Here is an 11,874-nt window from a genome sequence, read left to right on the forward strand (position 1 = left end):
GGGTAAAAGTTAGAACTACGATTAATTTGCTCGAATATATTCATGGAATGCTTACACCTGTAAGCAACTCTATTATTTGCAAAATTAGACTGTCGGGAACATTCATGCCGACCAACAAAAAGATCTCCCCGCTTTCTCCCAGCAATCCGCGCCCCAAATTTGTAATTCTTTCAAACCCTTATTTAGTCCATTTTGAATTTTGTTAATTTCAAATATCATCTTTATTCTCGAAAGATATGTATCGTCGAGCAAAATTTTGTTTCTATTTAGTGTCCGTTCTTACATTTGAGATTTAAGAGGATCGATCTCTCTGAAATGAAACAGGATTCTGAAATGCTTTTCTCCTGAGGTGAATTTGATGTCAAAGTTGGCCAGTTTATCAAATGTTAGCGTAGGCTCAATCCTCATGCGTTGTTGTATGGTTTCTGTTTGCTTGTTGGGTTTAAGATACCGTATCTTAATCAACGTGTCCCTCTAATTTCAGATGAATCGACAATAAGCTCGTTTGATAAGTTTTGGGTGGGAGACAACATCATGTTATTTGTTTGTGGTAATGCCTATGGGAACTGTCTTCATTTACTTTAGGGGATGTCCAAGCAGATCAATATGTATAATTTGAAAAAAAAAATGGTGTGATGATAGCTTAAGTAAACCTGACTTTTTCCCTGAAGGTAAGATCGGCTAAATGAATCTAAAATGGGAAATGAGAATTATGGTTATTGAAATTTACGCTGCTGTCTTAATTGCTTAGATTCTTTGATGAAGGCTCATGTAACAGAGTCATTGTTTGATGGATGAGATGGGATGCTTAAATGTTTGACAAATCTTTATGTTATTATTTAATGGCTTGTAAATGCATTTTATAGGATTAGCATTTTGTGGGCTACAAATCAGATTTACGACGTGCAGATGCGATATATTCTTTTAGAGTTGCTTGCAAAATTGGTTGCGGCTTGGTGAGTGGCATTGAGTTGCTCGACCTTTTTAAATCATAATGGGAACCTCACATCGCAGGTTTGTGAAGTGGCGTTAATCTGTTTACAACGTGAAATGAAATCGTGGATCCCAATGGAGTGCTTACATTTTCTTTTTTGATTTCATTGTAATTGTCTGTGAGCAGTGGGGTTTTTAAAAAGTCAAGTGGTAGTGCACGACTTGTGATAACGACCATTATGGGAATGATGTTTGGATATTTCATAGGTGTTTCATTTCCATCAATTTCTTTATCAAAGGTATGATCCTAATCATTTCGTAACTTATTCAAGGAGAAAGTTCACTATTTATGTAATTTTTTTGACAGATTAATCTCCCATCAAGTGTCAGATCATCTATTGATATGGCCTTTAGTGACGATCACCAGAATTCTGCTAGCCGTAGTTTGCCAGAAAATCTAAGTTCAGGTGGTACCACTTCAACACCTAAGGTAAGTCTTTTTCTTCAAAATATCGCATCTGTTGAAAATGCAGAGGTTTTGCTACTTTTTTTTGTGCGCAGTTCCTTTTAAGTTCTCAATGCCTAAAATATAAGCCCATGGGTGTTATCATTGGTTGAGTTCATGTGTCACATTTTTAGGAAGATACTGGGTTGAGCATCCTTCCGTTTCAAAAGTTCATTCATTAACATGGACATATAGAATTTCACCTTTGCCAATCTATTGGATAATGGACATTTTTCTCTTTTTTCTTGTTAACAGATTTGCCTACCGTATACTTGTCCTGTTTTGGGAAGCTTAGTTGGCTTCTCTTTTCTTGATCTTGTATTTCCTGTTTAGAATTTATGTAATTGTTGCATTATCTGCAGTTTTTCTATTTGTACGAAAATAGCATTAGATTTAAGTTGTGTACTTGTAATTTTTAATGTTGTTAGATCTTTCAGATTTTTGTCCCTACAAATCCTCGCGGTGCAGAATCTTTACCCCCAGGAATTGTTGTTTCAGAATCAGATTTGTATCCAAGAAGGTTGTGGGGTGAACCCAGCGAGGTAAGTTTTGAAAACTATGGAAATGGTGATAACTCTGGGCCAGCTATGTTTATATTTATTTATTTTCTTTTTTGTTGCCGATGGATGTTCATAAACTAATATGCCACTTAGGGAACAAATTCATCTATGTTCATTACCTTGTTTTCTTTTTGTTTAATCTTGTTAGCATTGTTATCATTATTTTATAAAGAAAAACGTTTGTTGTTTATTCTTACTAGTTTATGTTAATCACATTTAGGTTTTTCCAAGTTTGTGACTGAAATACATTATTTTTATTTTTTCATGATTGTAGCATGGGTTAATATCGGTAGGTTATAAATTAAGTATTTCATTTTTTTATCTTCTTTAGTTTGATGAATGTTTGCTTCCATGTTTCTGTTAGGTTTTATCATTTGTAAACAACAATAGTATGAATCATTTATAAGTTAGGTAGCACCACCAAATGCTTTACTTATATCTTCATTAGATTTTGTGGAATCACAGTGTGCTTATGACTGCAATCTGGAACTTTCAGGATCTAAAAATGAAGCCAAAATATCTAGTGATATTTACAGTTGGTTTGGATCAAAAGAACAATGTTGATGCAGCCGTGAAGAAGGTGACAGTACAGAATTTTACAGTTGATAACACTTTTGCTAGAATCCATTGCACTAGATTGATTTGGGTCTATTTTTTAGTTTTCTGATGATTTTCAGATTGTGCTTTTTCACTATGATGGCAATACAAGTGAATGGGATCAATTTGAGTGGTCACAACGTGCCATACATGTCAGTGTTAGAAAACAAACAAAATGGTAATATTCCTCGGATATTTGTTCTTCTTTATTGTTCTATGTGGATGTCTTACCTTGTTTACTGGAGCCAAGGAGGTTCAAGGGGAAAGGATTGCAAGCTTTTCGTGTTATTGAGTTGTTCACACTTAAAGAAGTAAAATTTTATTGATGTGCTTTATAGTATAATAAATGTTATTGAGTTGTTCACACTTAAAGAAGTAAAATTTTATTGATGTGCTTTATAGTATAATAAATCAATATGAACAATTATTTATAGTTTTAATTTCATCTATCTCTTCTGAGATTTGATCTATGTTTGACATTATTGTACCAGCTTCTGGGTATTATACTTTCCCTTTCTATATTGGGCATTTCATTGCAAGAAGTCCTCAACGAGGAGCTCCTATGAGTGCTTCCTCTGTTGCCAAAAAAAAATGAGGCATCTAAAATTACCATCCTTGTTGGGTCGTATGTGATTTCTGAAAACAGTGAACCGAACTACCCTTCTTGTTTTACCCATCACTCATGAACTCCCAAGTTTAACTGCACTTGGTATAACTGTGATGAACAATTACCATTTGGTGTTAAATTGGTGTGCACACACCTCTTATACTTCCATCTTTTTTCTCAAATGAGCTATATTAGTCTGAACTGGAGCCCTTTAGACAGACTATGAAAACCATACCTTGACAATCACAAATGCCTCTCAACCTAATGGGATCTATGAACCCATCGATACTTTTTTTGGTCAATCCTTCAATCCTGAATGATTGATTTTGGAAAAGAGAAAAAATCCCTAACCAACTAGCAAGGGTTATAGTTTTTGTACTTACCAAATTATCATCCAACCCCCCGAGGGGAAGATTTTGGGAAAAGCACCTTCATTGATGGCTGAAGTTCCCTTAGCATATATGTTTGGGCATGATATATACCCCAGGAGAGGTGGTCTTAGTTTGACAAATTGAAAAAAAATTGATTCTTTTAATTTGATGGCTAAAGGACCAAAACAACACTATTGTGATGCGCGAAAGCTCAAGGCCAATAGTTCAAGTTGGGGAAAAAATTAGCACTTGTATTTCCTGTCGAAAATATAGTCTAAACTTGGAAAATTGATGTTTCAGTGTAAATATCACTCTTCCATCGGTTGATGACTTCTTTTTATTGTCTGGTTCATAGGTGGTATGCAAAAAGATTTCTACATCCGGATATTGTAGCTGCTTATGATTACATTTTCATTTGGGATGAAGATCTTGGAGTTGAACACTTCAATGCTGAGAAGTAAATATGGTCTTTTTTGTCTTGTTACTTTCCACTTTATGTTAAAATTGATGTATAATGTTTATTTCTCCCCAACTGTTTTCTGGCCTTCTCTTCACAATAGGTATATTCAATTGGTTAAAAAACATGGTTTAGAGATTTCTCAACCTGGTCTTGAACCCAACAATGGACTGACATGGCAAATGACCAAGAGAAGAGGTGACAGAGAAGTTCACAAGTAGGTTTATTGAGTGAATATATAAGTACACACTACTGTTTCTACCATATCTATATCATTTGTAACCAACAGGTATATGTATGCTCATAAACAGAGATACGGAGGAGAAACCAGGATGGTGTAGTGATCCACATTTACCTCCATGTGCAGCGTAAATACTCTCTTTTCTGCTATTGATGACATACATTTATATCCTGAACTTGATATTGTCAGCAAGTAAAATACTTGGTGGCATATTGGCAGGTGGGGGTAATTGGCTGGTGAAGGTAGTGCAAAGAAATTACTCCTGCTATCAATAATTTTGGTACAGATGACAGATTGGAAGAAATCCGAAGGATCTAATGGAACTAAATTCTCTAATTGGAAACTTGAATATTACTGTCGAAGTTTTGCCTTTTCAGCCCATCATTTATGTTGATTCATGGATAGATTGTTTATCTCGCTTTACCAGCTCTTGGTTATGCAAATTAAAACAGCTTCATCCTTAGTATTAAATTCACACGCACGCACGCACGCATATTTGATAAGATGAATGTAGAAAGACCAACACACAAATAGAATACCAGTAATTGGACCCTAAATTGATGATTAAATGTATGCAAGTTAATATGTGGCTTAGTTTTGTGGAGTCATAGGTAATGGTAGGCTGGAAAGAATGAATGCTGATTGTATTAGTATGGCTTATGGTCTATATAAAATATGATCTTATGTTAGAGTTATATGCAGAAAAAATATTTGCATTTTAGATCTGCAGGATTTTTCTAGAGTCTTGCTCACTTTTTGTTGAAACACACTCAAATGGATCTGATCCATATCCCATTAATCTAAAATCTAATGTGTCTCCCAGAAAGTGTACAATAATAACTTACATCACTATTTCTGCTTTTGTTCAGTTTTGTGGAAATCATGGCTCCAGTTTTTTCTCGCGAAGCTTGGAGATGTGTTTGGCATATGATTCAGGTACTTGTCTCATTTTTGGGACATGAGATTAAGCTTCCCCTTTTTGTGTTTTTTGTATCCATTTATTATGTTCGATCATAGAGCTTGCCAGCACTCTGGAGCTGTTCCAGGGCTCTGTTCCGACCGTGTTGTTCATCAGTGCCTCTTTAATTCACATGCTTGCAGAATGACTTGGTGCATGGTTGGGGATTGGATTTTGCTCTAAGGAGATGTGTTGATGTTAGTCTCTCTCTCCCTCTCTCCCTCGTGTGTGTACATGTGCAAGTAGGTGTTCTCCCCTTCCCCCGAAGGAAAAAAGGAAGAAAGCCATTAAGAGAAGACTTATTATTTCAATTTTCAAATTATATTGTCTAATAACCTCTAATTCTTGGAGAACCTTGCTATCCTTTGCAAAAAAATTGTCTAATTGCTTCTTTTTTTTGGCCCCTGTAGCCCGCACATGAAAAAATTGGTGTTGTTGATTCACAGTGGATTGTGCATCAAGTTATTCCATCACTTGGAAGTCAGGTCGGTTATTAGTAACTGTCTATTAATAACATTAGTCATGCTACAGATTCCTATGTCTTGGAGCCGGTTATATTAACTACAGATACGTTCGCCGAGGACATCCTTAGTGTATAAAATGTGAATATTTGGAGTCAATACGACGACAGATTAGACTTGCTTCGTTTGGGTTTGAATAAACAGATGAGAAGATTATCAAGGCCTTCGTGCTGTGGAACTTTGTTTTTTCCTTTTCCTAAAGTCAGCTAGCGTTACTTTTGCAAAATAATTGCCTGGTCTCCTTCCATGTTTGTTTTCATACTCTTTCTGGTTTTTTTATGTGATCGGCTTTTCACACAACTTAATAATTTTGAACTTTTTTTAAATTCCCAGGGAGAATCTGAGAACGGTAAAGCACCGTGGCAAGGGGTATGTATATCCAGAACTGAGATATATCTTGGTCTAAATAATGTTGTATTCCTGTTTTCCCTCGGCTTGCATGACTTGGTTGGATTATATTTACGACATATCCACCGATCTATATACATTGGTTAATCTGCACAGTTATTTCTTTTCACATTGAGTGAAAAGAAGGAACCCTTTATTTCAAGATTTGTGAGTTAAAACTTCTTTATAGGAAGGATTTGGTCCATGAACTACTATATTTTCGGGCATAACACATCATGAATTTCGATCTGAGAGAGTGATTTAAGGCGGGAAATAAACAAAACAAAAAACTAGTCCAGCCATTGCTGTGGCGGACTGGAGAGTGAACTCGTAAAAGAATTACAATAGAAAAAAACGAATCAAAATCCTATGTAAATATTTTGAAATGCATGTTTCGCCTTCTGAACTTATTGAATCGCCTGTCTACTTTATCCTACAGAATCCTTGTTAACAATTCTGTATATAGCCCTAAATTCCTTGGGATCATAAAGATATGGTTTATCTGCTATTTGATAACAGAACTACTTAGCTCATGCTGTGTGCGTGTGTTTGATAGGTACGAGAGAGATGCAAAAAGGAATGGGCTATGTTCCAAGACCGACTTGTGAATGCCGACAAGGCATATTTTGCTCAGACTGGAAACAACTGAATATGAACTCATAGCAATCTTCTTTGTACATCGTTTCTCCTTCTATTTCCTTATTTTTAGTTTTGAGTGTATTTCCAATATAGTGTAGTATGACATAACACGTAGAATAAGAAACCATATTTTCTTTATACTTTTTACTTTTTACACTCGTTTCTGTGCAAAAATGAGATGTAGGCTCTTAATTTGGTAAACTGATGAGTAGTACCAATTAGTTTTCTTGACCTTCGGGAATTTTGATACTTTTGTCATTTTATTACAATATTTATTTGTCACGCTCTCTATCCACGACAACAAGATGAGGAAGTGACACACTGTCTTTTATCAAAATCGTTGGACCCATCTCATTTATATTGTATTATATTAAGATCCAAGAAAAATTATTGTTTTCCTCACATTCTTCCATATTGCAACCTGTATTTAATCCATGACAAAAACTTGTGTGAGACGGTCTCACGGGTCGTATTTGTGAGACAGATATCTTATTTGGATCATCCATGAAAAAAATATTACTTTTTATGCTAAGAGTATTACTTTTTATTGTGAATATCAGTAGGGTTGACCCGTCTTACATATTAAGATCCGTGAGACGGTCTCACGTGAGACAAACTCTTAATCCATCATGCATATAACATGTACTTAGGATCTCTTGTTTTGGTATACTTTTAATTGGTTTATGCTTTATATCTATCGAATTGAGTATCAAAACTTGAACAAAACAATTTTTTTTTTCCTAATTGAAATGATCAACTGCACATAGAAATTGAATGAATATACTAAATTCGTTTTACGCAATAGTCAAACTACTCGTAAAAAATCATCTTAATGTGGAAATCACGATCGATTTTATCAGATAAATTAGATGATTTTACCGATTGTCAATAAGCTTCATCAAATTTGTGAGAACTTCCAGCTAGACTTGTCAAAACAGGTTAGGTTCGTTGAGCTCGTTTGTTCCATCACACAAAATAAGCTGGTTGAGTTGATAATTTCTTGACCTGTCAAAATGACGGACCTGACTGATATAACTAAAAACTGATTAGCTGGTCTGTTTCGTCAAATAAAATAGACGAATTGGATTTGTAATTTCTCAATCCATAAAATAGACGAATTGGATTTGTAATTTCTCAATCCATCCACGTAAGGACCCGTGGCTGCTTCGCTAATCCGTTTGGACGACTCTACCTACCGCTCCTTGTCCATCGTAAATGTAGATTAGTTAATTGTGTTATTTAAAAATTAAACTAATTTTAACTAAATTCTCTTATTTAATTTTAACTTTATTTTCAGTAAGGTTAAATTATTTAAATTTGTTATTATAGATTTGTTAATTGAGTGATTTATAAATTAAACCAATTTTAAAAATATATAATTTTTTTAGTAAAATTATAATTAGTTATACAAATTTCATGAATAAAAAAATATAAATAAAAATACAATCATTTATATTTGAATTAAAACTATATTTAATTACTAGTAATCTAAATATAAATAAAATATTTCTTTTTTTAAATAGTACAGTTTAAACAGTTGGTTTGGTTTTTGAATAACACAAAAATATAAACAAACCATAATAATTTCGTTTTTAGATTATAAAACCAAAATAAGAACTTCGGATTACGGTTCGGTTTTTTATTGTTTAGGTTTTCGGTTTAGATCATATTATGCTCACCCCTAGAGGTCAGAGGATGATGTAACATTGCCTGCTGGTGACGATAAAGACTCATTTTAATTTGGAGTGGGGAATAGTTGAATTCTAACAAAAAAAGGTTTTAAGTAAAGATATTAAAGTTGTATTTTTCATGCTCAATTCTTCACAAAAGCCTTATCAATGCAGATGAGCAACAAAAACCTCCTCCTTTGGGCTAGCTGGATATTTCTAGAAATGAACTTTATGCGCCATCCAACACGAATGCTTCTTAACTCAAACAAGTTGTACATTTTTATTATGTTATTAGAAGCTCGGAACATAAATTAAGGAAAGAAAACATATGGGCATGCTCCCATCAACTAGGAATTACACCAACAATAAAGCTCAATGCCCTTCAGAATTACATGTTAGGTGCAAAATGGCATTCTTGAAATCTATCCACTTAAAATTCCTCTTAATTCAATCAAGTTCATGCGGGCTCGACAATGTCATACTTTTTATCGGTGTTCGATTCAATCAACTGAACTTCTCCTGTTCTAAAGCAATAAGCTAATATGCAATGCATCCGACGGTGCTGAGTACGTAAAAGCAACACCTCCCTAACTTTCAACCAACTGACGAGAATTATTACTCTAATATCTTCACATATCATGTCTTTAAATATGTGTCTCAAAAGTTTCAGATCACTTCTTGGGGATTATCCCGAAACGATGACGATCATGATAATAATATAGTACCAAAAAATGTAAAATTAAAATAATCAACAAAAGTACAAAAATTTACGTAGTTAACTCAATATATGTTTCGTATATAGGACTGCTGCAAATATTTTATGACAAAGATAATATTAAAAGTGTTTACAACAAAACACTCAATATCTTACGATCTTTACCCCAGATTATAACCGAGAAAATATTTTCTCAGACTCTCACAAAAGAACTTCATGACACTTTGCTCTCTCTAATTTAAGAAGCTTTGAAATTGCTTTGATTTAGGATGATTAAAACCGAGGAAGATCTTAACTCATGATTATGAATTAACACAGCACTCACTTCATACCTAACAATTCTCCCAACCACTTTCTCGCCTAACATTTTTCCCACGGCCATTTACAATCACAATTGTTCGTCCTTCTCGCCTTCTGCTTTCTCTGTAACTCTCGTACTCTTTGCATGTTCTCTTCGATCTCTCTCACTTTTTCATTAATAGTGATGTGATCTCGCTAAAATGGGTGAGCTGGGTAAGAGCTCCAACTGATCAAACCAACAATTTATAGTGTTTGGGAATTTTGAGTGAAGATAATGGCTGAGATTAACACCTGCAAACAAGAAAGTAACTCGTGAATGGGTGCTGGAAGGGTGTCCGGTGTGGCCACCCCGATGCTTAAGTCAGCATGTTTTTCAGGTGAACACAAGCAACATTTGAGAGAAAATATGTGTAATGCTTGAGAGTTAAAAGATTTCAGAATCCGTAATGAGAAGTGTACCTGCTATTTATAGTAGAAAATGGGATAGATACCTCGATTCCAGTGCCACCTACTAAGTATGGCAAGCCGGTTGCCCATACTCTAGCTTCTGATGACTTCTAGGACACTCCAAGACCAAGTTGTTCTGACAGATTAGACGGCTTGTATCAATCATACTCGAGTGTGGTTCAATCCTCGAGGTAGCCCGGGTAGTCGATTACCCGGGTATTTGGGTGAGAGCCTGGGCTGTGATGACTGCCCGGGAAGAGGAGAAGTGTCCGGGTGATTGCGAGAGAGACCGGTCTGTTCGGTGAATACTCGGGAAAAGGCCATCAGTGACCCGGATCCTCATGGGGGTATCACCACCCATCCCTAAAATAGTCGGGCTAGAGCTTGACTCGTTGTCCCGATCAGTTATACTTGTAATTTTGTTGAAACATAATTCAGAGTGAGTAAGAGCATCAGGGGGCTTTAAGTACCTCATATATGAAATGGGATACCGGGGTCTGATACAACCTGGGCTTCTATTGAGATGCCGGGGTCTGATACCTCCCAGGCGGTGAATGAGATGCCGGGGCATCGTATCTCCCGGGCTCTAGATACTGTGTCATTTAGTTTTCTCGGGAAATTAATGTGGTGTCATAATGGCACGTGCGTTAGCATTAATTTCCCGCCAAAAATCGTTTCGTATTCCGAGAATCTGATAAGTCTGACATATCGATACGCGTACACGTCCTTTCATATGCTCGTTATAATTTAGGAGGAGCATCTGGCTCAGTCCACGTGTGCTTAAATCAACGTTCAAGATTTATTCCCACAACCTATATATTTTAGGCCTCCTATTCTCGAAAAAACACTTGCAAATTCAAAATCTCGACGAAGCCTTTGCAAATTTTTCTCTCGAAACTCCTCCGCGCGGAATACTCAACTCCGACGATCCTCAATAATCTTTTCTTCCCCAATTTGTAAGTTCTCTCGAATTATGTATAATTCAACTTCTTCGACATTTGGAGCGAATGCGTGAGGCTCTCCCAGTGATGAGTCCACCGCGACGCGCTCTGTTTCTTCTCTTTCTTCTCCTCCCCGTCATGCTCAAGCTTCTAAAAAACCCACCACCCACCAAAATAAAACCTCCTCTTCAAAACCTTCTTCCTTGGGCACCTCTCGAGTCCAAAAGCAGGACAAGGGTAAGGGTAAAGCCCGGGATTCTGACCGTCCTTCTTCTGAGGCCCCGGGAGCTCCTTGGTTCTCCTCAATGAGCAGCACTTTGTGCTCGGGGGCGGACGAGGAACTTCGAACTCTAGGGTTATTCCTTATTCTTATTCCATTATAATTATCGGGGCTTCTGACAGGGCAAACAACCCTCCCCCGGGCTATACTACATTTTTCCGAGACCAAATTAGAAATGGTCTTCGATTTCTTGTCCTTTTTTTTTATATCCAAGTTGCCAAGTTTTTTGGCGTGCCCATTAACCAACTTCACCCCAACTCTTTTAGGATCATGGCTGCAACTTACGTCCTCTTCCAAATGAATAATTTAGCCATTTCCCCCTTGATACTTCACTATTAATTTTCCTGTAGGCTTAGAGATAATGCTTTCTCCTTGACTGCTCGTTTTAATTCTTGGTTCCTTGATGACATTCCTTCTTCCCAGAAGGGGTGGAAATGACGCTTTTTCTATATTCAACTCCCGGGTCCTCTTCTCTGTTTGACCGGGTTTCTTCCTTCCCTTCCTCAGCAACCCGCCTTTCCCCGGGCTTATAAATTCGAGGACTTCTACACCCGAAGCCAAGATTTGGTGGAGGGCCAGAAATTTTCCTCCTCTGTTCTTATTTCAGATGAGAACTTGGCTGCATATGGGTTGAGTGCCTGGGCTGAAGACCCCTTGAACAGGGTAATTGACGAGGTTACTGTCTCGGGCGCTCAACCCGATAATTCTTGATATCCTAGTCTTGTTTTTAGAGTTTTAATACTTT

The 11,874-nt window shown here is 36.4% G+C and overlaps 1 protein-coding gene across 5 annotated transcripts; it reads left to right on the forward strand.

Annotated features, from left to right (window-relative positions):
* The first annotated feature begins 14 nt into the window (after nucleotides 1-14).
* On the forward strand, nucleotides 15-7,021 carry LOC140834852 (uncharacterized). 5 transcript variants are annotated; one of them, XM_073200025.1, is made up of 15 exons: nucleotides 15-161; nucleotides 867-1,014; nucleotides 1,121-1,232; nucleotides 1,301-1,423; nucleotides 1,867-1,980; nucleotides 2,495-2,578; nucleotides 2,658-2,773; nucleotides 3,929-4,030; nucleotides 4,134-4,247; nucleotides 4,342-4,398; nucleotides 5,141-5,207; nucleotides 5,373-5,426; nucleotides 5,640-5,714; nucleotides 6,084-6,119; nucleotides 6,694-7,021. In XM_073200025.1, the coding sequence occupies exons 2-15, from the start codon at nucleotides 995-997 to the stop codon at nucleotides 6,784-6,786; spliced, it is 1,167 nt and encodes a 388-aa protein (XP_073056126.1). In that variant the 5' UTR covers nucleotides 15-161; nucleotides 867-994; the 3' UTR covers nucleotides 6,787-7,021. The 5 variants fall into 5 exon arrangements, with proteins under 5 accessions (XP_073056126.1, XP_073056159.1, XP_073056152.1 ...); XM_073200058.1 differs by having other exon boundaries at nucleotides 1,876-1,980; XM_073200051.1 differs by having other exon boundaries at nucleotides 56-161; nucleotides 910-1,014.
* The last annotated feature ends 4,853 nt before the right edge of the window (nucleotides 7,022-11,874 follow it).

Source organism: Primulina eburnea, chromosome 1 (assembly GCF_022965805.1).
Source record: "Primulina eburnea isolate SZY01 chromosome 1, ASM2296580v1, whole genome shotgun sequence".
NCBI classification, from domain to species: domain Eukaryota; kingdom Viridiplantae; phylum Streptophyta; class Magnoliopsida; order Lamiales; family Gesneriaceae; genus Primulina; species Primulina eburnea.

Coding starts and splice junctions, on each gene's coding strand:
- LOC140834852 (XM_073200025.1), top strand. CDS start 995: ATGGGAACCTCACATCGCAG. Junction 2,579..2,657: donor TTGATGCAGCCGTGAAGAAG/GTGACAGTACAG, acceptor TCTATTTTTTAG/TTTTCTGATGATTTTCAGAT. Junction 6,120..6,693: donor GTAAAGCACCGTGGCAAGGG/GTATGTATATCC, acceptor TGTGTTTGATAG/GTACGAGAGAGATGCAAAAA.